Below are 26,639 nucleotides of genomic sequence, written 5' to 3'. Positions count from 1 at the left end.
AATAGTCTTGCAAAGTTATGCCATACCATTCTTTTCAGAACCGCCACATATTCTGCCTACATTGGATCAGCTTTTGGAGGACCACTAGTCTATTTTTGCAGCAGGATGTGGAGGCTGGTTTAGACAATGGAGTCCTAGATAGGGTACCATAAGGACTGGATGTTACTCCCATTATTTCATAGTGCCACAGAAGGAGGGAGGCCTTTGTCATAATTTAGAAATAACACTCAATTTCGTCCTAAAATGTATTTTTTTGAAAAAACAAATTCAGGATGATCTCATTGTGTAAGTTTAATATGCACTGGATCCAGCAGATTGCATGGTAGCGCTGGACCTGCAAAACACAGTCCCGTCCTGCAGTCACACACACTCAATGCTTTCTGCCCACTATGAAGCATAGGTGTTCAGTTTTCTGTGCTTCCCTTCGGCCTTACCAGTGCCCCTCGGGAGTTCATAAAAGTGATGGCATTGCTCGCAGCAGCACAGAATCAGAGATTTGGCGTACCAGTCTTCCCCTACCGAGACAACTGGCTATGGAAGGCGGGCTCACTATCAGTCGTAGACCACCTCATGACAGCGGCGAATCTTCCTACAACTTTAGGGTTCCTGGTCAACCTGCCGAAGTTACACATGACTCTTCTCAGAGGCTCCCATTCATCAGAGCTGTAGGAAAGTGGATTATTAATTAGGGTGGACACGTGTCCACCTCAAAGGATAATGCCACCACCTACTAGATGTCAAACAAACTGAATTAAAAAAACCTGTGCTCAATCCATTGTTACTGGGAAGGACATGGCTTTTGTAGTTCGGACTGGACTGTTCCCATGAGGCACAGGGTCAGAGCTGATTTGCATATCGCCATTGTCTAACCCAGGGTGGTGTGGAGTGCAAAAAAACGATGGATTTGGGCCCAGATCTTCGGACTGGGGTGAATGTGTGACATTGATCCACATTCGGTCCATCACCTGTTTTGTTTGCAATTCATTGTTACGGCACAATTATTGGGCCTAAATCAAAGGCAATGTGTAAAGTATTTAAGAAGTGCATACATAGTAGAAAAGTCACACATAACTTAATAACATTCCACAACTAATTTTAAATTGTAGAGAAACATTTTTTTTTTAATAAGAGCAAAATGAAATAATTCTAAATGGTGGAACCGGAGATATGAACTTTTAAAGATTTACCTGAAATGGATCCAAAAAACATTCTGCGCCAATGATAGTCTATTGAAGTGGTAGACAGGGGCCCACGCATCAGTGGTCGGTCCGCTTGGCAAGTCTGAAATTATAGCTGCTGCAGTGGAACTGCTGATCGGGTACCTCCTGCTGGTTGGCCCTGCAAAGGCTCTGGAGCTTTTGAGATTTGAGCTTGAAAGTTTTGGAGTCTCAAAACAGAAAGGAACATACTCAAATTTCAATCCGATGCTATGGAACTTCTGGTCAGGTACTTTTCGCAGTAGGCCCTTTTGGCTCTTGAGAGTGAAATGGTTGGGAACTGAATCAAAGCCATCTGGGCCCTCTTCCACCAGTGGGGCAGGCCAAACAAATCCCTTCGCGAATGTGAATACTGTGCCAGCAGATATGAAATACTGGGGATGTTGGGGGAGTGCATTTTTGATAACATTGTTGAGAATCTCTGCTTACACCTTTCTTTCACTTTTCCTAGTACTATGAGCGCTTAGCAAGATGAGACTATAGCTGTGCCTTCTGATCTAGATAGCTCAAATGTGGCCTACACAGTACTGGTTTAGGGAGGCATTGCAGCTCAGACTAACACCATGTCTGAATTTGCTGTGCTGATTGAAAGGCCAGATTCCTCATACCGATCCTTCGGTTCTGAGTACAATGCATTACACCTCTGGTCATACCTTAACCCCTTCGATGCTCATGACGAGCTGAGCTCGTCATGCAGTACACTGGTCGTGTGCTTATGACGAGCTGAGCTCGTCATGAAGAATGGGAATCTGAATATTTCAGCACCCAGCAGGAATTGCTCCAGCAGCCAAGGTGTTAAGACTGCAGACAAATAGTCTCGACATAGACCCATGTGGCAGAGTGGAAACATTTCTAAATTTGGTGCAATAATTATGCTCTACACCCGTTTTCTGCTCTATCCCCCCCAACTTCTACCAAATCTGTTAGTTAACCCCCCGCTTTCATCATAGAACATCAAGCATCAGTTACCCATTTTAGACTAACTGCTAAGCAGCCGTCAACATTGAATAACATTCATCTAAGAACAGGGGCTTTAAGGGATTAAATTCGGTTCTTTGCCAAATGCTCCTGAGCGTCCAATCTGTCCTCCCACCGAGTGAGAGGACACCAGGACCAACTGGAGCATCACAGGACCAATACCCAGGGTACTAGACCCCCTGCAGCAGTCAAGGTTTTGTGTGCCCAGTCGAGACACCAAAGTCAAGGAAGGCTGGCCTGCACGTCGAGCCACTTCAGGGAAAGGGAGACCCACTTCATGGGTGGCCCAGCAGACCTGTTTGCCTCTCTTCTGCTAAGCAAAGACCAAGACGTGAGTGTGACCGCTGCCACCCCTCAAAGCACCTATGATCCTGCGTTCTGGAGCCAGAGTCCAAGGTAGGTGACGGTGGCAACGGTGTTCCCATACCCAAACGAGCCAAGCCCACGCTTGGGTTTGCCCAGGCTGGATTTCGTTGCCACCTTCAGCCTCTTTCTGCAGGCCCCCTCCCACTGCGAGACACCCCTGCACCGGGATCCGACACCAAAAGACACCACTGCACCTGTGCCCCACAGCCCAATGAGAATTAGACGAGGGTGACCCTGTGTGCCCGAGGATCTCAAGGGTCGAGCCACCCAGTGGGTTTGACGTCAGAAGAGGTCTTAAAGTCTGTGTTGATAGAGCCAAAGACTTCTGTAAATCAGATTCGTTGTAAGGGGATTTTAGGCCTCTTCAAGAAGACAGCTACTCTCTAGACAGAAGATGGCACATTGCATGGTTCTGCTATATTGTTCAATCATTCTAACACTAGACCTCTTGTCCAACTCCACTGGCCTAGAAGCAGCAGGGATACACCTGTGAGACAGACAGTTCTTCAGCATCCTTTTCAATAAGGTGAGCCTATATTTGTCTACCTATCAGAAACTGATTCTTGTATATGCTGATTGGTATACATTTTGCTTTTCTGATTTATGCGTGTAAATCTGTGAAAGATCATTGCTGGAGAACAAAAGTTACTTACCTGCACCTCCAGTCCTCCAGTACTGGTATCTTTCGTAGATTTACTTGTAGCAAACCCCCTAAACATAAGAGACTCACCTGCCAGAGTTAAGTCCTAAAGCTCGCACCTGACATGTAAACTAATTGGGGCATCCAGCTTTTACTACAGAGAGAATGTGCAAACAAATGAGTATGGACACATCAGACTTTATTTTGTAATAGTTTGTAAAACCCTATTTATCTTTATAATAAGAAAAGTATGTCTATATTTTCAAAAATATAATTTTTGGTTACTGTTCACAGCGGTTTTCATCCGTTTTTCTTTTGTTTGATTTTATTCTGCTAAAAAATGTAAAATTAAGTTATCCTGTGTGAATACCTTTTATAATATACAGGAAACGGATTCACTTAAAGAGGCCTGGTGGAGTTGTATCTATTATCTTGGTGTCCATTCAACAAACTCAACTTGTTTCCGTTTCAGATTTAACAATGATCCATCTATAGATGTTCTTCTGCTGACCACTCATGTTGGTGGTCTGGGCCTCAACTTAACCGGGGCTGACACTGTGGTTTTTGTTGAGCATGATTGGAATCCAATGAGAGACCTGCAAGCAATGGATCGAGCACATCGAATTGGACAGGTAACCTTCTATACGTTAGTTACCCATGTTAGCACAGGCCTGGTTGCAAACCATTCAGCTACAGTGGCACAGCACTGGGACAGAGGTATGACCGCTGTTGAGGTGTGCCACTTTTATACCTTCAGAAGTATGCAATATTTCTAGATCGGTTTACCGGTTCTCGGAAATATTTTAACATAGCTCTAATCCCCATTAGTGTCAGATCCACAGGAGTCTATCCTTGCTACTTTAGTGTTGCTGTGATGATCACTATGTTGTAACTTCTACTTCCTGCCTTCTGCGCACACCCCGTTCCTTTTTTCAGCTCCACCATACAGTTAAGAACTTCTCCAAAACATCAAAGTTGTTCTATCTAAATGGATTGTTTTATAGGACTTTGTAGCTAGGAGCTCCGCCACCTCCCTCTGGTTGTTTGAAATGCTTAGGAAGTGAGATGAAGCAGTGTCTTTGAATCCCTGTGTCACTTGCATGTAGACCGCACATCACAATGTACATTGTTTTTCACTATAATATTTTCATTGTTTTGTTCCGAGTGATGTTGATTTGTTTAGCGCACTAATCACCCAACACGGTAGCCAGGTGCTTTGGGGGGGGGGGGGTATAGTATGCATAATATGTGGCATTAAAAGCTTTTGTGGGTTCCATTCATGTCCCCAACTTTTATGTTCTATTTCTGTTGCACTCATTTGGCATAAGTGAACAGCAATAGGTAATTTCCTGTCCAGCTCAAGTCCTCAAATTTGATTGCTGTTCCAACTGTCCTATCTTTTAGCTTAAGTGTATAGCAATTGGCATTCGACGTGTATTGTAGGTTCTGCTCAGGTCTGTTGGGGTGACCAGCACTATAGTGACTGCTGTCTTTCATTGCGTACACATGCAGCACTCGGTTGCTACTAATGTCAAGAAATATAAATACTTGACATTCGGAGTAATTAATGCTCTGACACAGATGGCAACTATCACCATACAATGACACCTACATAACTTTTACTTAACCAAAACATGCAAAAGGTATTCAATTCAATAAAAACTTTTATTTCGGTTTAGTTTGCAAACCACAAAAGTACAATACAGCAATCCCAAAAGTTCATTATTTAAAAATCAAATCAAATAAAAATCTTTAAAAAGGTACAATAATACCTGACTAACAGCAAGTATTGCAGCACAGGTTATACTAAACTGAGTAGTGCATGTGCAAGGAGGAGTTAAAAAATTATTTACGAGTCCAAACATTTTCTGTACTTTACAATTGATTTCAGGAATTCTAATACAAAAAGAATACTATCACTATGTAATAGTTGTAAATACATCATGGCAGGTCTGATTTGACAAAAATTAAATTTCTTTAAAAACGGGACCAGATAGCGTTTAAAATTTACATAAAAACATAAAATGCAGCATATCCTGCGGAGACTTTCCGTCGCAGCTTCAGGGAGCTGTTACTTTCTTAAAAGTGATTGTTCGTGGCCTAACAAGCAAATAATAAAAATTATTCATTCGGAATCTGGTTAGTAAAAATTTCTTGTGCGAGGTCAGTGAGCCCATTAAATAAGGTTCAATGAGTGGAGTGGTTTTTAGCATAACATATGTTCTAACACTCGGTTTCTGAACCTCAATGGCTTCCCTCAGTGTTCTCCTTTCCAAGAAAACGTTACCTTGCAAAAGGTAATGTAAAGTTCAAATAGAAAGCAATGTGTGTTGCTCTGCAACACCGCACTCCTTGCTGGAGGGCCCAGCTTGACTCAAGACCAGGATGGAGGGGTACCGTATTCAGTCCTACTCAGAAACCCAGTGGACATGGTCTTTTATGCTCCATTAGGCATCTATCTGTACCTTTTAGGCCTGATTACTAGTGTCCCTGTAAATTCAAATCCCTGCGCGAACTGGGGGAGGGTGGGTGCAATATCGTCCTCCTCTTGCTATAAATTTCGGCAGGTCAAACCTGCAAAAATCTAGCTGGTGAAAGAAATACGGTTTTTGATGCTTTAAATAACAAACATTTGGTATGCCCCATTTTCATGAGCAGTGCTTGTGCAAGGTGAAATTTATCTCACCTAGTGACTTCTTAAATCGGGGGTATCGCATCTTTTGGGTACAATAAACACCATACAGCACACAAGGGCACTTGTAATCTGGACCTAAGCTCATAACATTTTGCTGCTTCAACAGCACACTTCATACTCGCAAAAGTTTCCTCACAGAACCAATTCGTATGAGCCAGCACACCCTCTTGCGCAAAGCACCAAACGTATATAGTTGGCAAAGCATTGCCATCCCAACTGCACACCTTCTTATACCTACAGCCGAACACAGTCTTCAGAAGTCACTTGCTGGACTATGAAAGACCCGGAAGTGCAACACACGTCTAAAACGTAATTGACAAACAATTTCTCCCAAGAGCACTAACTCTTTAAGCTGGCAGTAGGAATCCGTATCCTTCTTGGTACGAATCCAACAGGAAACTACGGCGCATGCACCATTGCAACGTAGTTAATTGCTAAACAAGCATAAAATAGTCTGCTGACAAACACATTTATTGCACATAACTGTGTCTCCTGTTAATGGGAAAGCCCACAACTATGTGGATTGAAGTCATACTTTCCAAAAGTAGTTGACAGTGAATACTCTCTATACAAATTCTGTTAGTAGATTGTTTTTACATTTTATTTTTGTTGTTCGTTTGATTGTACTGGATTGCCAAGCAATCACAATGGTGCTTTGTAATGCATACCAGTTAATGTTTGTTCTAAATGACCATGTTTCTTCTTACAGAAACGTGTTGTTAATGTTTATCGATTGATAACAAGAGGCACTTTGGAAGAGAAAATTATGGGCTTGCAGAAGTTTAAAATGAGTATTGCTAACACAGTCATTAGCCAAGAGAATGCAAGCCTGCAGAGCATGGGTACAGATCAGCTGTTGGACCTCTTTACCCTTGACAAGGTAACGTTTATTTTTCATTAACATGAAATATATTTTTTATGATTATAACATGTCAACATCTCACAGAACACCACTTGGCTCTACCAATTGTTCCTTTTGTTCTGCATAAAATGCTTTATATGGGTGACGGTTTCCTATCCGTAATTACTCCCCATTGTGGTAAATAAAGGAACTGAGGCAAAGATCTGGATTGATTTGTCCAGACCTGCAAACTTTGTACTGTTTTGGTAGCCAGTACTGAAAATTGTGTCTTCGTGTTCCACCAACGTATGCAGCAGATGTGTTATGACTAGTTGCTTGTTTGTGTGATGTTAAATGGCCCCTTATGGAAAACCTCCACCCCTCAATGTCATCAGCTTGGCTCTCTCCCCAGCTGATACATTTGCAGAACTCCGAGGAAGAAGAGCGAGGGGCTACTTATTGCTGTAGGTAATCACTTTTTTGGGAGGTCAGAGGCACCCTGAATCAAGGAGCACCCTTCCATAGAATCCTGTTGATTTAGTCTTAACACTCACATAACCTAGTGTAGCATGTCACAGGTTTTTAGTGCTCAAACTAAACCTCACCTTGTGTTTCCAAGTTAGATTCTAGAGGCGTTTTTTCCTCTTAAGCACAGCTGGTTGGGCCTTACTTTAGGAATTAATCCTGGACCTCGGAAAGAAGTCTGGTGCTGAACCCTGTCCATTTAATTTCAAGATTTTTGGGTCAGTTGTGCGACAGAGTTGCAGAACCAGTGTTTTGTGGCTAGGAGTTCCTAGCACAATATTGGCAGATGTTGGTGTTTACCTGGTCATTGACATACCCAGTTTTTATTTTTTAAGTTTTGACAATTTTTGGTGCAGAATGGAGATGTTGGCATGCCTTTTGTAGAAATCCCTATAAATTTTTTAGAGATTGACACACTCTAAAGTTTGCACATTTTGGTAAGTATACCAGAATGTTATGTTAAAATGGATTTAAAGCGCAGCTACTCAAGAGTGTCCCGGCGCTTAAGACAGAGGAAGGCCCAGAGCAGGCGGAGACAAGGAAGAGAGAAAAGAAGACCTGATAGACAACGTAAATTTTTGTTTGTTGTTTGGAACAGCCAGGTTTTCAGTTGTTTCCGGAAAGCAAGCAGGTTAGTGACTTGTCTAAGTGAGAGAGGCAGCTTATTCCACAATCCAGCCACTTGCACTTGAAAGGAGCGACCGCCTTTGCGGGCTCTAAGATGTTTAGGGGTGACCATAAGATGTTGATGGGCAGATCTGAGAGATCTGCTAGGTACATAAAAAGAAACTCTTCTAGAGATATATTTCGCTCCTATACCATGCAGGGCCTTAAAAGCGAGGACCAGATCTTTAAAGCGGATTCTGCTGCGTACCGGTAGCCAATGCATGTTCTTAAGATGGCGAGAGATCCGGTCTCTAGGCCCTAGGCTCAAGATAGCCCTGGCTGCTGCGTTCTGCACCACCTGACGCTTATTAAGCAAGAACTCTGGAAGACCCAGGTAGAGGACGTTGGCATAGTCCAGCCTTGTGATAATAAGGGCCTGAATAACCATTTTTCTATGTTCGGTCTGTTGTAGAAATAAAAACCTCCGGAGCATCTTCAGAAGACCAAAACAAGTTCCGATTGACGACTGAACCTGAGGTGCCATTGAGAGGGCATCATCCATTTTTACACCCAAGTTCTTTACAGTCCTAACCGCGGACTGGGGAGGCGACATGTCTTGGGGCCACCATTGTTTCCAGACATCCAGCGGGGGGGGGCCAAAGAAAATGATTTCAGATTTGTTTGTATTACATTTCAGATGATTACGTGGCCATGGGGCACAGTGTCAAATGCTGCAGGTATGTCCAAAAGGACCAAAACCGCTTTGCCACTTACGTCCAGGGTCTCCTTGATGGATTCAGATACCTCCAATAATGCCGTTTCAGTACTGAGATTCTGCCTGAAACCGGACTGGCTTGGATGAAACAGATTATTAACCTCTGCAAAATTGCTGATCACTGTGTGGACTTATTTTTCAACTGTTTTCGCAAAAAAAGACTGAAGAGAAATAGGTCTATAGTTAGTAAAGACCATAGGATCTGCCGTAGGTTTTTTAAATAATGGAATTATTTTCACACACTTCCATCCAACTGGGACCCGTCCACTAAGAAGAGAAGTGTTCAACACACGATTAACAGTAGGGTTCAAAATCTCTGCCATTAAAGCCAAAAATGTGGCCGGACAAGGATCTACAGGTGAACCTGATTTCAAACCCTTCATTATTGCTAGAGATATCTCTAAAGGCATAGACAGAAAGATTGAGAGGGAGCACCCATCTTCCTGGCACTGGGGGACAGCCCATAGAGAGGTCCACACATCTGTCAAGACTATGATCATCGAACGAAGCTTGTATAGACACTATCTTAGTGTAAAAGAAATTGGCTAGGTTCCCAATCCACTCATCCGAGGGAGAGGCAAGCCTAATTGCAGCCTTAGGTGTGAAGAAGCTTTTAACAATGTCAAAGATCTCTCTGTTTTTGTTTCCTGCAGAACCAATTTTTTAAGCAAAAAAACTCTTCTTACCTACCTGTATCTTTTTATGGTAGCCTCGTAAAGCCTCTTTATAGTTCTTTTTATTTTCCGCTTTAAAATGTAATGGCTCTGACTCATGTTTAACTACAAATCCTTAAATAAACGTAATGTTCCTAGCGTGGGTGGATGTAGATGCACATGTTTAGCATACTCCTGCCATCTAGCATTGGGCTGAGACCTTTGAAAGTTTTTCTTCAAAGTCTTTTGAATCACGAGATATGCTGTGACTCCTCTCTCTGTGTCTGTTGCACCTGGGCACTGACTCCATCTTGGATTATTTATTTCTGCCATTGGCTATGGATCTGCACCAAGTGGGCTCTGAGGTACTTGATGCCGAAATCACCTTCTGCTCTGAGAGCATCCATGGCTCTGAAGGGACAGGAAATACCGAAACCACTGTTGGTTCCCAGCTAGGAAGACAACATATTTCCAATACATGAGAGGTTTCAGAAGAAGTTGAATGCTAGACAACAGCGTATTGTCATACTCCCGATTGCTAGCAAGATTGCAGCTAAATCTGCTCCACCGCCACCTTTGGAATCTATGCCTTGCAAGAGGAAACTCGCTTTTGAGAGAGACCCTTCTTTGAAGCCTCCGATCCCTCTGCCTCAGTCCTCCACCTTCCTTTCCACCAATATGCCTCTGTATCGCTCCCCCATTGCCTCCACCAGAGAGGTCTATTTTCTCCAATCACCACAGAGTAGCCCTTATAGTGCTTTTTAACATTACGATCAGCCTTCAGTTGAATATCCCTGGGATGATTATAAGGTGGAACACTGAGGCAGCCTTGACTTAGACCACTAACCAGTCAGGACCTCACCCCCATAAAGCACTGCAGATAGTTCAGAGGGCTATAGCATACCATAAGGTTGACATGCATGTCATTTAGAAGGAGTACTTCTTCTAGGAGACGCTGTCTAGTCAGAATGTTCAATACAGTTCCATCCTATGCCCAAGGGCATGTTAAAATCCGCCCCATATAACTTAAAGGAGGCTATCAAGGCCAGGGTGGTCACCACTAAGAAATTTAAGCCCTCTCCAAGTGACCCAACGTACATTAGTGGACAGATTGCGCCAGGTTCCCCGGTAGTCCACATTGCCCACAAGTGTGCTTCTACCCAAGTCACGTGTGATGCTCCTCCAGACAAGGAATGCAAAATGATAGACGCAGGAGGCAAGAAGGTGGTAGTAGGAGAAGCTACCCATTGACTAATAGCCAGTTTGGCTGTCCTCATATCCAGGTTTGACAGGGCACACTTGGAGGAGATGGAGGGGCTCCTTAACCACTTGGCTGCTAGGCGTTTCCCCCCCCCCCCCCCCTGTGCTGGAAATTGCCATTTTAGTGACACCATGACGAGCTCAGCTCGTCATCAGCACACGACACCCGTGGGTGATGACGAGCTCAGCTCGTCATCAGCATCGAAGGGGTTAAGCAACTCCAGGAAGAGTTCAAGAGTGGGGAGGAACTGATGTCTGAGGGCAAGTTAGTCTCAAACGCAACAGCTGGTGTGCTTTGGAATCCGCAGAGAGCCTCCAGGGGCATCAACACCATCATCATTTTTAGGTATCACAACTTGCTCTGTATCTCTGGGGTTCAAATCAGAGGTCTAGCAGCATCTCGTCAACTACCCATTTAACAGGGAACACCTTTTCAAGCCACAGGTTGATGAGATGTTCGAGAAGATATAAAAAGGGCAAGGAGTAAGCCATGTTCATGGAAGTTCGCCGAGCTACTCCATACAAGGACTCCTTTCTGAAGCACCTGCCCAGAGGTGAGACCAAGACCACCTTGCGTGAGCAGCCTCCTTCTACCAAACACAGCAGAAGGCTTATCACCAGATGGGAGGGGTCCAAAATGGGCTCCTATAGAAGCTCGGCGGGCTTGAGACTAGCTTGAGGTACTTCCTCCAGGCATTGACTTGCCCTGGTTCCCTCGTTTGCCCCATTCACACATCACTTGTATGGTGATTTACTCTATTGCTAGGACCCTCTTTCTGCAGTCCCCTCCATCCACTGGAGACTACTGCACCAGAATCTGATCCCAAAAGACACCACTGCACCGAGCCCCACAGCCTAAGGAGAAGTGGACCAAGGTTGTCCTTGTGTGCCCGATGATCTCGGGTCAAACCCCCCTGTGAGTTCCCTAGGACTGCAGCCTCTTTGTAACTGAACTGTTGTCCAATTGAAGTGAATGGGACACCCAGCGCTGTGACACCCTTGCACCCGAACGCCCCAGAGCTACCCAGGTGACCTGTTGGTGTGGCCTTGGACCTTGCCCCATAGTCCCCTCAAGTCCTGAAGAACAGTCCTGTAAGTTGTTGCCAAGTGCTCAAATGCAATATATGTTTTTTCTCTATAGGATAACTTTACCGATCCAGAAAATGCACTGTCTCCATTTGTTTAAATCTGTAAAAAATTCACAACTTGCAAAGTACTTACCTGATTCTGAAACCTTGGTATCTAAATGTATATGAAAGTTTGCTTTATTATAAGTTGGTGTCAGATTTCTTTGAGTGTGGTCTCACTGCATTTTTATGTATTGAATGCTTAGCACTACTACCCTCTGATACGCCCACACTACCACAAAAGAGAACATTTGGGTTGTCATTTGTGCCTCTGTAATTCCTCTGGGGTTTGCTTGTACACTTAACAAGCCAGCTTCCTACATTGGTTACATCAGTGGGGTTCAAACTTTGCCTTTACTGTACCACTATGTCAGTATTATGATTCTACTAAAGAATCCACAATTGACTTTAGATTTCAAAAAAATATTTTTCCGAAATTCTTATTTTTATTTTTTTTCCAAATTTCTAATCTGGTCTGTAAGGGCCTTGTTTAAGTCCCCCAGTCCTTGTTCCTGAGAAATTTAAAAAGTATCCTAGACAGTAGGCCCTTTGAAAAATATTGTCTGGTAGATTTTTCTAGCTTAGTAAAAAGGTTCCAACTGTTCTAAAAGCACCAAGTCTGATACAGAGGGTAATTCCCAGGCATCCAAAATGGGTCCTTACAAAAACCTGAAGGTGTCCAAACTTAGGAAACTCTGCAAATCATGGGGTCTTGCCACAGGGCCTCGCCCTACAAAAGCTCACCAACAGACTCTGCTGGCTGAGAATGGTAGCACTATAGATAGGGAAGAAAATACAGTAGAGGGAAATGTCAGTGAGGATGGTGAGGAAGTCTCTAATTCACCTGCCAATAGTACCTCTACTTGGAGTACTTCTAGTAGTACCCCAGATGTAGTAAATGAAGATGATGCAGGTCTTCAGAAACTAGCTAGGAGATTAGCTCTAGAGGCTAAACTCCTAGCCATAGAAAAAGAATTGAGATGGGCCTACGTCTCATCTCTGGTGGCAGCAACAGAAAGAGAAAACTTGTGACGCTGAAATCTCCAAAGGGGTTGTCCCCAAATATGTTGAGGGCAGCAATATAACCAAGTGGTTGTCTGCCTTTGAGAGGGCTTGTAGAATGAGGAGGTTATACCAGAGACACTGGGGCTCTCTGCACAGGGAGCTGCAGGGATAGACTCTTGACACTGAGTGAGATAGAGGGTGAGTCCTATGTCCTCATGTAGGATATCCTGATTGAGGGCTTCGGGATCAACACTGAGGAGTATAGGTTTAGGTTAAGGGAGACTCAGAAAACCAAGAGTTAGACCAGGATAGATTTTGCAGACTTTTTGTTAAAAAAACTAGGTGGGTGGCTAAAAGGTAAAAAGGTGCAGGACAACGAAGTGCTCTATAATTATGAAGGAGCACTCTTTAGCAAACTGTGCATCAGAAAACTTACATCAGCATCTAGTGAACACATCAATTTCTGGTCCCAGTGAGCTGGCTAAGAAAGCTGATGAAGGGGTTAGGACTAGGATTCACAAAAAAACATCAGGGGGAGATTCCAAAAAAGTGGGTTCCGGAAGGTGGTGGTAAGCCCTCCAAACAAACACCTACAGTGACTCAGATCCCAAAAAATATGGATGGTACATCCCACCCCACCTCTAGTGGTAAACAAAGTAGTGGAGACCCTAAACTTAAAAATGGCATTGACTGTAGGCCCTGCTTTGTCAGCAGGTTGGACACTACAGAGGGGACTCAGCTTGTCCCAAAAAAAGGTAGGCAAAGGGGTTGTCAGTGTAGCCTTAGAGGATTATTCCTCAGATGAGGAAATCCTTGTAGCTTTTAATTGGGAAACTGGGCCAGAAGGTCAACCTGTAGACGACAATGGGCAACTTGGGAAGAAAGGTCTCTGGAGAAGTCTGTGAACATGTCAAGTGGAATCCAAGGGTAGATTCTTGAAGAGGTGAAACTGCAAGCAGATGGGACAGAGTGTATGCCACTTGGAGGTGATCAGGAGGCCCGGAATTAGAATGCCCACCTTTGTCAGAGTGTTCAGAAGAGTTCACAAGGACCTTGTTGCTGCAGTTGAGGGGACCCAGCGACGCTGTGGAAGACCAGGAGCCGTACACGAGCTGTCTGATGTCTGTGGTCTAGCAGGAGCACCAACAAGCCTTAGTAGCCGCAACTGGCTTGGAAGACTAAAAGATGCAATCATTGGGATCAGCATGGTCAAAGGGACTCGCCACTTTCCGGAGAGTCAGAGCAGACAGGGGAGCCCACAAAATCTGAAGACCCTCGAGAGGACCTACAGTCTGAAGGCACAGGAGTCACAAGAGAACCTCGGATAGCTCATCAAAGATGGAGGTCCACAATGCAGGAGATGCAGGGAGGTTGCTGCTCTTCGAGTATGAGGTGCTGGAGCTTCTGGTAGCCTGAAGATCTCTGGAGTGCAGAGCCAACAAGCCTTTCCAACGTCATGTTGAGGCGATGCACAGGGTTTGGACCCAGCGGCTCCGACGAAGGATACTGTCCTCCAAATTGCAGGAAGGTCAGGTATTTGGGGAGCCACAGATAAGGCGCCTGTGTTGCTGAGGCCACAGGAAGTCCGTAGGATGACAGGAGTAGGGGACCAGTCAGCTTAGAATCAGTGCCTGCAGATGCAGGGGAGTGACTTCTTAACTCCAAGGGAGATTACTTCAGGTGTCCTTGATGCCTACAGGTCTCTGGAGAGCCTGAGAGAAGCACAGCCATAGACAAGGCAGCAGGACCAGGAGCAGCAGGAGTCTTCCTTGATGCAGTCTCGGTTCCAGGCGAAGTCCAGCAAACTCCAAGTGTCCAGACGGTCTAAAAGTGTCTTGGTTTCAGAGATGAGTCTTGTTCCATGACTAATCTGAGGTCTCACCCACAGGGGAGCTCTTAAATACCGAAAGAACGGGTTTTAACAACTCATGGATCCCTCTCACAGGAGGGGCTTGACAGAGGGGAGGATACACTCCTGTCGTTTGTCCAGTATCACGCCAGAGTGGTAACCAAGGGCTCCTGAACTGGCTTAAACCAGTGTATGCAAGGAGGGCACCAACTGTGCCCTTCAATGCAGTCTGGTGGTGCTGGAAAGCGCCCCCACCCCAGTACACTAAGTGCTGTCTGTGGTGTGATTACACCTTCCTGTGAAAGGAAACCTATTGTTCTACCTTCCCCTGCTCGAGCTCAGCAGCAGGAGGGCAGAACCGTGTCAGTGGTCGGCAGCAGCACTAGCTTGTTGCCAGACCCTGAAAGGCTGTAACCGGGGGTACAGGGGGCTCCTCTAAGGAGAAACCCAGTACATGGGATCATACCTCCAACGCCGTAACCTGCGTTGGGCTATGATTCCAACATGTTTGTTACCAAACATGACCAGGTTCGGGCATCCTTTATATAGTTAGACAACTCATAATGACTGATATCCTCTATAGGTCTTAATGTGGCTGACCACACTTACAAAGGCTGGAAAATCGTGACCGGGGTTTGTAGGGGTGTCCTGCTTGTGGGGCCGGGGCACCTTCACACTTATAACCAAGCACCCTGCACTCAGACTGAAGGGTCTACCATAGGGGTTTCTTAGAAGTTTTGAGTGCAGTGACCTCGGATGTAAGAAAACTTATATTTGTTATGAGAGGTGCAGGCACCATCTCACATGGTATGCAATGGCAGGCTTTTAGTCAGAGTTGATGTGGACTCCCATGGGTGGCACAATACATGCTGCAGCCCAGTGCGAGACCCCTGCTGTACCTATCCCCTGGTTACCTTTGTGCCATATACTAGGGACTTATAGGGGTACACCAGCAGCCAATTTTGGAGGTACCACAGTACTTACCAAAGCCATTTTAGGAGAGAGCACAGAGGCTGGGGTCCTGGTAAGCAGGATCTCAGCAACCTACAGTCAAAGCATACTGACACCAGGCAAAAAGTGGGGGTAACCATAAAAGAAAAATCCTACTTTCCTACAGTTGAGCAAGATCAAAGTCAAGAGACTAATGGGAGCTATTGTTACAAACACAATACTAAAAGGGTAAATAATAAAAGGGTGAAATGTTTAACTTTTGTGGGTTCTTTTAACTGAAAAACATCTAGTTTGTTGTATGGCCAGAATTCCCGGATGCAGTGTCTTAAGTGGCAACCTATTTCTTATTTTCTCATTCTCACTACTCCAGCATGTTTTAATGTGTAGGTGATACTTCTGTAGTAGGGGATCTCTGTGTATAGTCCTAATCTAGTGAATAGTCCCGCCCATGTGCGTGGACCCCGGAGCAATCAAAAATCTCTTAAAGTGTCGAAAAAATGCAGAACTGCACAGACACTTAAGAGAGAATTGAAAGACAGATAATGCAGCCTATAAACAGGCTACACTGTCCAGTACTTCAACTAGAAATTCCACCAAAAATCCACAAACAGCAAAGTCTGTCCAGATTTCCCTTGCCTCAGCAGCAAAAACCCTCTGGAATGATAGAGAGGAAGACATGGACAGACAAGCCCCATAGGCTGCCATTATGTGGCTCAAAACAGGATACTGTGCCTTTAAGAGAACTTTCCAGAACTTCACAGTATCCCAGAATGCACTGCAGGTCCCTTTTACTTTCAGTTCTTTTTTACGGCTCCTGCAAGCAGGACCCTGGAGCATTGAGCTCTCCCTTTTTAAGGGTTTTTGGTTATTTTTCACTGCTTTTTTCAAAGTTAAGTGCTTTATAGTACTTTGGTGCCTTTCTCCTTGGTCCTTGCACTCTGTTTTTTGTCGAATATGCCTGCATTATTCGATAAATGCCCGGAGTGCTCCAGGAAGAAGGCCAAATCAGATCCCCATGAGGTGTGTATCCTCTGACTTCCATCTTCCCATGTCCCAGAGGAGTGTGTGATCTGTCAAGGCTTCTCTGGCAGGACCCTGAAGGACAGAAAGAAGATCAGACTTCAGGGCCTGGAAGAAAGAATAATGAAGGCCAAGGTGGGTCTGGAGGGCCTTCATCTGCCCATGCTGAGGCCTCTGGGGGGCTCCCCAGGGGCAGGAAGGCCAGCAAACGACACCATTCTCCGTCTGGGTCAATTGCACCGACTACGGCGTCGAGAGGGAGAACTCCGGTCTGTTCCCCGTCGTCGGGGGCGAAACGACGTCGACGCTCGGCGTCGAAGGATGTTCCAAGACCATCGAAGTCCCCGGTGACTATTTAGTCCTCGTCGACATCGTCGAGCGATCGACGTCGAAAGGGCAGGCGTCGGCGATCTCAGTCGAGGCGACACCGCCGTTCGGCGTCGGCGAAGAGGAGACGATCGTCGTCGAGGAGATCCTCGTCGTCTAGGAGTGGATCGCCGTTGAGGCGCAGGTCGCCGTTGAGGCGCAGATCGCCGTTGAGGCGCAGATCGCCGTTGAGGCGCCGCAGATCGCCGTTGAGGCGCCGAAGGTCGCCGTCGAGGCGGACGAGGTCGCCGTCGAGGTGGACGAGGTCGCCGTCGAGGCGAAGGCGTTTGACGCCGAGGAGGAGAAGCTCGACGTCACGGGGCCAACGCTCGCCGTCTGGTAGCCGTTCTTCGACGTCGAAGAGAAGTGGAAGGAGACCTGACGCCATGGGAGGTTCGCCAACGTCCCAGGCTGGTAAAGAAGGCGGTTCACCGGGCTCGGTGTATTCCGAGGTGTATACCTCGTCGGGGAAGGTGCCTCCACCTCCTCCATTGCCGAGGGGTCCCCCTCCGAGGAATCCTACTCCTCCTCCGTTACCTCCACCTCAACCTGGACCTCGGTTGCCAGAGAAGCCGACTCCGATTCCTCCGAGGTCGGCTTCATTGCCTATTCTTCCGACACGTCCCAAAGGGACACCTAAGCCGAAGGCCCCGGCCAAGCCCAAGTCACCTGCTCCGGTGGAACCGGTTGATCGCCCTAGGCCGAGGAGGTCACGATCACGCTCCGGACGGAGAGGAAGATCGAGGAGTCGACGCAGATCCTCCACCAGATCAAGGCATCACCATAGGAGATGGGGATCTAGGTCCCGCACGGACTCCTCCAGGACCTGCTCCTACTCACCGACTTTGTATTGCTCCCCAGGGAGCAGAGTGTCTCCAGTGGACGACATAAGTACATTCCAGGAGGTTCTCCTGAGGGGGGCGGCAAAACTGGGTATCACGGTGACTGCTCCGACACCTACGACGTCCGTGATATTCGAAACGCTTCACAAGAGGCACTTGTCTCGCCCTCTCTTACAACTGGTACCTGGACTGGTAGAACCTGCAGAGGAGCTGTTCCTCACACCGGCGGTAGTGAAGGCTGCCCCCTCCCGGCTTCTGAAGAAGTACAGGGCCCCGGATTGGGACCCGGCCTTTCTGAGGATAGATCCGGTCCCTGATTCAGTGATGGTGACGGCGGCCAGGAAGTTAAACTCTACCTCCCCACCCTCCACTGTGCCTCCAGATAAAGAAAGTCGATGGATCGACTCGGCTGGAAGGAAGGCTCGTGGGACTGCGTCCACGGCTATGAAGGCGTCCAGCAATGCGGTGCTGCTAGGCCGCTATGACCGGGCTCTGTGGGACTCCCTGCAACAGTTCGTGGAACTTCTGCCAAGAGACAAGAGGGAGGACTTCCAAGAGATCCTCAAGGAAGGAATGCTGGTGTCAAACCAAGTCATCAGCGCAGCGGCGGATGTCTCCCTGTTGGCTGCCCATGGTTACTGTCATGGGATCAATCAGAGATGCCATGCTTGGCTCAGGCTCACGTCACTCAAGCCGGAGGCCCAGCAGCGGGTGGCCTATCTGCCCTTTTCCGGGGAGACCTTATTCGGAAAGCACGCAGATGACGAGATAGCCCGCATGAAGGCTGAGGCGGAGACCCTTACGGCTGTGGGCTTGGAGAAGCCGAAAGAAAAGAAGTCCTACCGCCCGTTCCAAAGACGGTTCGGTGCACAGGGTAGAGGACGAGGGCAGTCTTCGGGACAGCAGCAGCAACAACAGCAGCAGTTCCGGAGACCCTTCCAGAAGCGCCAGAAGGGTAGAAGAGGACAGCAGTCCTCTACAGCGAACAAGGGCCCGGCCAAGTCGCGACCCTGAGCTGTTACTTTCCCTTCATCCGTTACCCGCTCCGGTGGGGGGAAGTGTTCAATTTTTTCTGGCAGAGTGGAGAAAAATTACTCAGGACAAGTGGGTGCTGAATATTGTTTGCAATGGATACAGTTTTCGGTTCATCAGCCCGCCTCCAGCGATCCCTCCGGTCAGCTCACAGTATCAACTGCGCGAGCTCCAGGCGGAGGCCGATATCCTGTTAAGGAAAAGGGCGATAGAAGACGTACCTCTGTCTCAAAGAGTAAGAGGTCTGTACTCCCGGTTCTTTCTGGTTCGCAAGAAGGATAAGAACGAGTTCAGGCCCATTCTGGACTTGCGGCAGGCAAACAAGTGGATTCGCAGAGAAAAGTTTCGCATGCGGTCGTTGCATCAGATTTATCCTCAGTTGCAACAGGGAGACTGGCTTTGTGCAATAGACCTACAGGATGCGTACTTCCATGTGCCCATTACATGCAAACACAGGAAGTTTCTGCGGTTTCAAGTCGGCACCAATCATTATTAGTACACAGTGCTGCCATTCGGGCTGAAATCTGCGCCCAGAACATTCTCGAAGTGTATGGCAGTGGTAGCGGCACACCTAAGGAAGAACAAGGTGTTTGTCTACCCGTACCTGGACGATTGGTTGATCAAGGCCTCCTCCTTCTCGGAAGCTCAAGCATACTTCCAGAAGACGTGCGTTCTCTTGAACAAGTTGGGGTTGCACATCAACATGTCCAAGTCTGTCCCGATCCCGGTCCAGTGCATTCAGTACTTGGGAGCCACCATCAATATGCTGTCAGCAAGCGTGTCTCCTTCGGAGGAGCGACGGCGATCGATCCTTCGGAAGGCTCAGGCTCTTATGACCGCCCCATCTACAACAGTGAGGACGGTGTCTTCTCTACTGGGGTCGATGGTCTCTTGTATCTTTCTCACTCCTCATGCACGGCTACACATGAGACCTCTGCAGGAGTGCTTGGAGGACCAGTGGGACCAGGGGAAAGGATCTTGGGACGACAAGATACGACTGTCTCTGCATGCTCTTCAGTCTCTGAAGTGGTGGTGTTCAGCGGAGAATCTCCTCAGATGGGTTCCCTTCCACAAGGACATTCCTACTCAGACTATCGTGACGGATGCCTCTCTCCACGGCTTGGGAGCGCATTCGGGAGAATTACAGATTCAAGGAACGTGGTCTCCGAAGGAGTCCACGTATCACATCAATTTCCTGGAACTCAGAGCTGTTCACTTGGCACTGAAGGCCTTTCATCCGTCCTTCCAGACCAACACTCTGCTTGTACAGACAGACAATACGACCACGATGTATTACCTCAACAAGCAGGGGGGCTCGATATAGCGCACCCTGCCTCAGGAGGCGCAGACGATCTGGCACTGGCTTCTGGCCAGAGGATTGACGATAACAGCTACCCATCTACCAGGTGTGCAGAATGTTCAGGCGGACGCGCTGAGCAGACTGATTCAGGAAAACCACGAATGGGTCATAAACGACAAAGTACTAGGAGAAGTCTTCGAAAGGTGGGGGACTCCAGACGTAGATCTGTTCGCCACCGCCGAAAACAGCAGATGCCGAGACTTCGCCTCCAGGTACTACCAGCAAGGGACGCTGGGGAATGCGCTTTGGATCAACTGGTCGAACAGCCTTTTGTACACTTTTCCACCCATTCCCCTGATTCCAGCGGTGCTCATCAAGCTGTCCCAGTCCAGGGCACGGATGATCCTGATTGCCCCGGAATGGCCCAGGCAGTGGTGGTTCACGGACCTGTTTCACCGGTCTCTCCTTCCGCACATGCGGCTGCTGTGCAGGCCGGACCTTCTCACGAAGTTCGGGGGCAGATGTTGCACCCCAACCTCTCGTCTTTGAGTTTGGCGGCATGGCTCCTGAGAGAGTGCAATATGGCCATTTAAATCTGCCAGAGGATTGCATGGACATACTGAAGGAGTCTAAGCGACCTTCCACTCGGACATCCTATGCTTACAAGTGGAAGAAGTTGTGTATCTGGTGTGAGTCCAAGAACTATGACCCGACGACGTGCAAGGAAGATGTCATCCTTCCTTACCTTCTACATTTGGCGCGGTCTGGCTTTAATGTTAATTCCATTAAGGTTCATCTCGCTGCCTTGACTGCCTACAGGAAAAGCCCTTCACAGACTTCCTTCTTCCAGATCCCTGTGATCAAAGATTTTTTGGAAGGCTTGAAGAAAGTGTTCCCTCCTGTCAGACTTCCTTCGCCTTCATGGGAATTGAATGTGGTGCTGTCCAGATTGATGAAGGAGCCTTTTGAACCTATTCATAAGGCTTCGTTGCAGCACCTGTCCTGGAAGGCGGCGTTCCTCGTGGCCATTACATCGGCCCGCAGGGTGAGAAATTCAGGCGTTGTGTTGCCAAGAACCTTGTACTGTATTTCATGCTGCTAAGGTTGTTATGCGTACTCACCCTAAATTTCTTCCCAAGGTTATTTCTTATTTTCATGTTAACCAGAATATAACTTTGCCTACGTTTTTTCAGAATCCTTCATCTCCAGCGGAAAGGTCGTTACATTCCCTGGATGTTAGAAGGGTGTTGAAATTTTATCTGGATAAGACCAAAGATATTCGTAGGTCAGACCAATTGTTCATCAATTATGGATCAGTCAGGACGGGTCTTGCTACCTCTAAGCAGTCCATCTCTAGGTGGATTGTGTCCTGCATACAACTGTGTTACCAGAAAGCTAATAAGACCTTAGGGGGTAAACCTAAGGCTCATTCCACCAGGGACAAAGCTGTCACGACGGCTTTGCTCCGTAATGTTCCTATTGCAGAAATCTGCAAGGCCACCACTTGGAAGTCGGTCCATACCTTTGCTAAGCATTACTGTCTGGACACGGATGCCAGGGCATACGCTCAGGTTGGGCAGGCTTCGCTGCGAAATCTGTTCGCACAATAGTGGTGTTATTTCTCTTTTCTCCACCGCCGCTTTGGTGTGGGGATGGGCTTGCCATTGTATTCACTAGATTATGACTATACACAGAGATCCCCTACTACAGAAGGAGTCGTTTCTGTCCTGTAACTCCAGTTCTGTAGTGGGGGTATCTCTGTTATAGTTCTAAGCGCCCGCCCTCCTCCCCGGTGGAAGAGATATTCATGTAAGGAATGCTACATGTCTGGCGTGTTACCCCTTCAAAAAGAACTGACAGTAAAAGGGACCTGCAGTGCATTCTGGGATACTGTGAAGTTCTGGAAAGTTCTCTTAAAGGCACAGTATCCTGTTTTGAGCCACATAATGGCAGCCTATGGGGCTTGTCTGTCCATGTCTTCCTCTCTATCATTCCAGAGGGTTTTTGCTGCTGAGGCAAGGGAAATCTGGACAGACTTTGCTGTTTGTGGATTTTTGGTGGAATTTCTAGTTGAAGTACTGGACAGTGTAGCCTGTTTATAGGCTGCATTATCTGTCTTTAAATTCTGTCTTAAGTGTCTGTGCAGTTCTGCATTTTTTCGACACTTTAAGAGATTATTTTTGATTGCTCTGGGGTCCACGCACATGGGCGGGACTATTCACTAGATTATGACTATAACAGAGATACCCCTAGTACAGAACTGGAGTTACAGGACAGAAACTACTCCATCATGATTTACCTGTGTAATGCTCTACATGATTCTGAATGTTTCTCACTAGCACAGTGTTAGACTCTGTTAGATGATTGGGTATACCCAAAGTAAAACAGCTTTTAATGTTATTGCTAGGCTCCCAGTGAGCACCCCTTGACATAATTAACAATTGGCTGTGTACCCTTCTCCTTCAGCACCTCCACCGTACACAAGCCCGCCCTGCCACGAAGGAACTGGAGCAAGGTCAAGGAAGAGGACCTCAACTCTACCCTCGCCCACGACCCCCCTCCACCACGACAGACACCAACTCTGCAGCCATGGAACTGCACCGCTGGATCTACGGCTGCACAGACATGCTCGCTCCCCTCCGCCACCCCGTCAGACTATGCCCTCTGAAGGCACCCTGGTTCACCACCGACATCCAAGAAGCTAGACGCTCCATCAGATGGCTCAAGAAGCAATGGAGATACAGCAAAACAACCGAAGACCAGTCAACCTACAAGCATGCCATGACAGAATACCACCAACTCATAGGAACCACCAACAGGAACAAAATTATCACCAACGCCAGCAACTCTAAAGAACTTTTTAACATCATTCAGCAGTTCACCGAACTTCCCAGCAAAGCCACAGACATCATTCCATCCTAGGACCTCTGCAAAAAACTCTGCTCCTACTTTCACCAAAAGATCAAGGCCCTCTACAACAACTTCAGCAAAAAGACTCCAGAAAGCGATGACTGTAAATGGGCTGAGGTCAAGCCCCTCTTCAAGAAACCCTCGGTCGACCCGACAGACCTGAAAAACTACTGGCCCATCTCGCTCCTTCTCTTCGCAGCCAAAGTCACTTAGAAATTTGTCAACATACAACTGATCACCTTCATCGAAGAGAGTGCCATACTAGACTTCTCCCAGTCCGGGTTCCGCAGCAACCCCAGCACCGAGACTGCCTTCCTCACCACCACCGACGACATCTGTATGCTACTCGACCATGGACACACCGCGGCCCTCATCCTGCTAGACCTCTCCCCTGCCTTTGCCGCCGTCTCCCACTGCACTCTTGCAACTAGACTCCACGACGCTGTCATACAAGGACTCACTCTCGACTGAATCCGCTCCTCTCTCACCGGCAGAACCCAACGGATCAGACTTCCACCCTTCCTCTCCGAACCCACTGAAATCAACTGCAGTGTTCCCCAAGGATCATCGCTCAGCCCCACCCTCTTCAACATCTACATGGCCCCCCTGCCACCATCGTCGGACAGCATGGGCTTAGTATAGTATCATATGCCGACGACACCCAGATCATCCTCTCCCTCATGAAGAACCCTGAAGACACCACACTCCGCTTCCAAGTAGGAATGAAAGACGTTGCAGCCTGGATAAAGACAGATGCCTTAAACTGAACTCCGAGAAGACAGAGGTCCTTGTCTTTGGACACTCCCCCACCGCGTGGAACAGCTCCTGGTGGCCCTCCACCCTCGGAAACCCACCCACCCCGATAAACCATGCCCAGAACCTCAGCATCGTTCTTCCCTCACCATGACTCGCCAGGTCAACGCTGTCGCCTCTACCTGCTTCAACTCCCTCCGCGAGACCTTCAAGTGGATTTCACCAGAAGCCAGAAAAACATCACCCACACACTCATTACCAGCAGACTAGACTACGGAAACACCCTCTACTCGGGAATCAATAAATCCCTGCTACAGAAACTTCAGACCATCCACAACACTGCGGCCTGACTCTTCCTTGGCACCCCACAACAAGAGCACATGACCCAACACCTGCGAGACATCCACTGGCTCCCCGTCGATAATAGTAACCTTCAAGCTCACCCAACCTACAAATCCCTCCACAACATCGGACCGAAATACCTCAACTAAAGAATCTCTTTCCACGCACCCAAAAGACTCCACTGCTCCGCCGACCTCGCCCTAGCAACGACCCCTCGCATCCGCAGAACCAGAGCCTGGGAGAGAGCCTTCTCCTACATCACAGCCAAAGCCTGGAACGAACTCCCAGTCAACATCAGACAATTCCCCCACCCTGCACACCTTCAGGAAGCACCTCAAAACCTGGCTCTTCGGCTGACCTAGAGCTGCAATCCCCATCCCCCCCGCCCCACCACCATCACCACCACCACCACCCCCCCCAGCGCCTTGAGACCCTTCTGGTTGAGTAGCAAGCTTTGTCTGATTCTCTGGGGCAAAGTAAGGGAAACCAGTGCAAAAAGGACAGTCGCCAGATGGAATGCACTCTTAATTAAAATCTGCTACTCAGGGCCTAAAAAGCAGCCCCTAGACGGTTTGTGTGTTTACTCCACCAGAGCCAAGGCTGCTACTACTGCATTGGCATACTGAAAGCCTGTCCTGGATATATGCCAGATGGCTACGTCGGCATTGGTACATATGTTAAACAACTACTGCCTCAACAATCGGGTCTGTCAAGCGGGGCATTTTGCCCTCTTAGTCCTTCAGGACGTTTTGGTCTGAGCTAGTTCCAGAGCCATCACTTAGGGAGGTATTATTATGGTATCTATACACAAGGTGAGCAATCTGCGGATATAAGTATCCATCAGAAGAACAAGTTACGTACTGTGGGTATTGAGCTTTCTGGTGGATACTCTAATTTCAGAATCCTCACTGACTTTCCTTCCTCTGCTTTGTAAAATGGATTATTTTTTCCATCTTAAAGTCTCAATCTAGAGACCGGCACACTGGTCATGCCAATGATAAGGGGATACGCTCTGCGCTTGAGGGCAGACAACATTTGTCTGGAGCTGCACAATTCCACCTGCCATTCCACAATACTGCTCAAAACTTTTCGGATCCAGTCTGACACTAAGGGAATATTCACAAGGTGAGGAATCGGAAGTTACAGAAGGGTATTCATCAAAAAGATTGTTACTGAAGGGAGGTAACTTGTTCATCTGGGTGCTTTTATGTACGTTGGTGTATGCCTATGGATACCTGTATGTTGATGTGTGTGCATTGCTGCTGGTACACGTCAAACTTCATTTTTGCATGCCTGTGCCAGCGCTATCCAAAGCCGAATCTACTGTCGCAGACAGTGCTTGTATTGTACAATTAAGTAAGTGGTTTCATAAGCTGCAGCCCCCGTTAGGCTTCTACGATCAAAAGGTAAAGCAATGTCTGTGGAGCTGGTTTGTTACAGTGAACAAGTGATACCTGTTGAAACTGCCTCCTCCCCTTTCTTTTCCCGAGGCGGTGTCTGGCTCCCTCCCTCCTGTTGGCGATGGAATTCAGATTTATGCGATAGGATTTCAATACTAACTACAGTGTGTTTTTGTTTTGTTGTTTTCTAGGATGGAACAGTTGAAAAAGCGGACACCTCATCGGGGAAAACCTCCATGAAGTCAATTCTTGATAACCTCGGCGACCTCTGGAGTCAGGACCAGTATGAGTCTGAATACAGTCTTGACAGTTTCATGCATTCACTCAAATAGGGAACCGGTTTGCACAGTACAGTTGCTGCTACTCACGTTCACATATTGCTGATATTCAGCAACGCGTAAAAGCCTAGACTGAACCTTAGCCGAATTTGTAAATAGATGTGAAAATATCACGCCGCTAGCAAATCCGTTGTATCCATTTTATAGGGAGATGGGACTTAATGTCTTATATTTGCACTGTATCAAACTTTACATGTAAACATATATTTTGTGAAGTGGTTTGAATATTATATGCTCAACAGATGCAAAGTCATTGGCCGTGAAATAAAGCAAGGCGGATTTTACATGTTGCAACTTGAGTTCTTTATCAATTATAACATTGTCTATACACTCCTGTTTTGTTAGTCTGAGGATGGGAGTGATTGATTTCTGTATTAACGACTCAAAGGGAGAATCTGATCTCTAGTTTTATGCTAATTAAGTGGCCAAGACTCGTCCTGCAATTGGGAATGCAAGGGCTGGGGATAACAAATGCACATACATTTTTTACAGTAGAGCCTTAAGCACAGTAACCACGCTCTGAGCTAGCTTCTTTGCATTACTCTACCGGTCTCCTGCAAAACGAGCAATCTTACATGGTTAAACGGTCTGCTTTGTCCAAATCCAATTGGCTTGACTTGCTTGAATTTTTCTCTATGCCAATGGATGGTGTTTTTAAAGAGCACATGTGCCTACGTGCCATAGCGCAAAGTACCAATTGGTTACTGAGCACTGCTTGCAGATAAACAAGAATGTTTTTAGGTCTTACCTGGATTTTTATTAAGTATCACACACAACAGAGAGAGGGGGAGCATTCCAGGTCTAGGCTGCTGCCACAGAAAAGGCCCTATGTACATGTGCGATTTGAT

At 47.1% G+C, this 26,639-nt stretch overlaps 1 protein-coding gene across 2 annotated transcripts in view; it reads left to right on the top strand.

The window, feature by feature from the left end:
* The window catches only part of BTAF1 (B-TFIID TATA-box binding protein associated factor 1), a 1,094,445-nt gene extending 1,068,370 nt beyond the window's left edge, over positions 1-26,075 (top strand). For both annotated transcript variants that reach the window (XM_086922506.1, XM_086922505.1), the window contains exons 36-38: positions 3,674-3,833; positions 6,606-6,776; positions 25,645-26,075. In XM_086922506.1, the coding sequence (XP_086778632.1) occupies positions 3,674-3,833; positions 6,606-6,776; positions 25,645-25,785 (472 nt within the window). In that variant the 3' untranslated portion in view covers positions 25,786-26,075. The remainder of the gene's footprint in view (positions 1-3,673; positions 3,834-6,605; positions 6,777-25,644) is intronic.
* The last annotated feature ends 564 nt before the right edge of the window (positions 26,076-26,639 follow it).

The sequence above is a fragment of the Lissotriton vulgaris genome, chromosome 5 (genome assembly GCF_964263255.1).
Source record: "Lissotriton vulgaris chromosome 5, aLisVul1.2, whole genome shotgun sequence".
Classification (NCBI taxonomy): domain Eukaryota; kingdom Metazoa; phylum Chordata; class Amphibia; order Caudata; family Salamandridae; genus Lissotriton; species Lissotriton vulgaris.
This window is presented reverse-complemented; position numbering and strand designations above follow the sequence as displayed.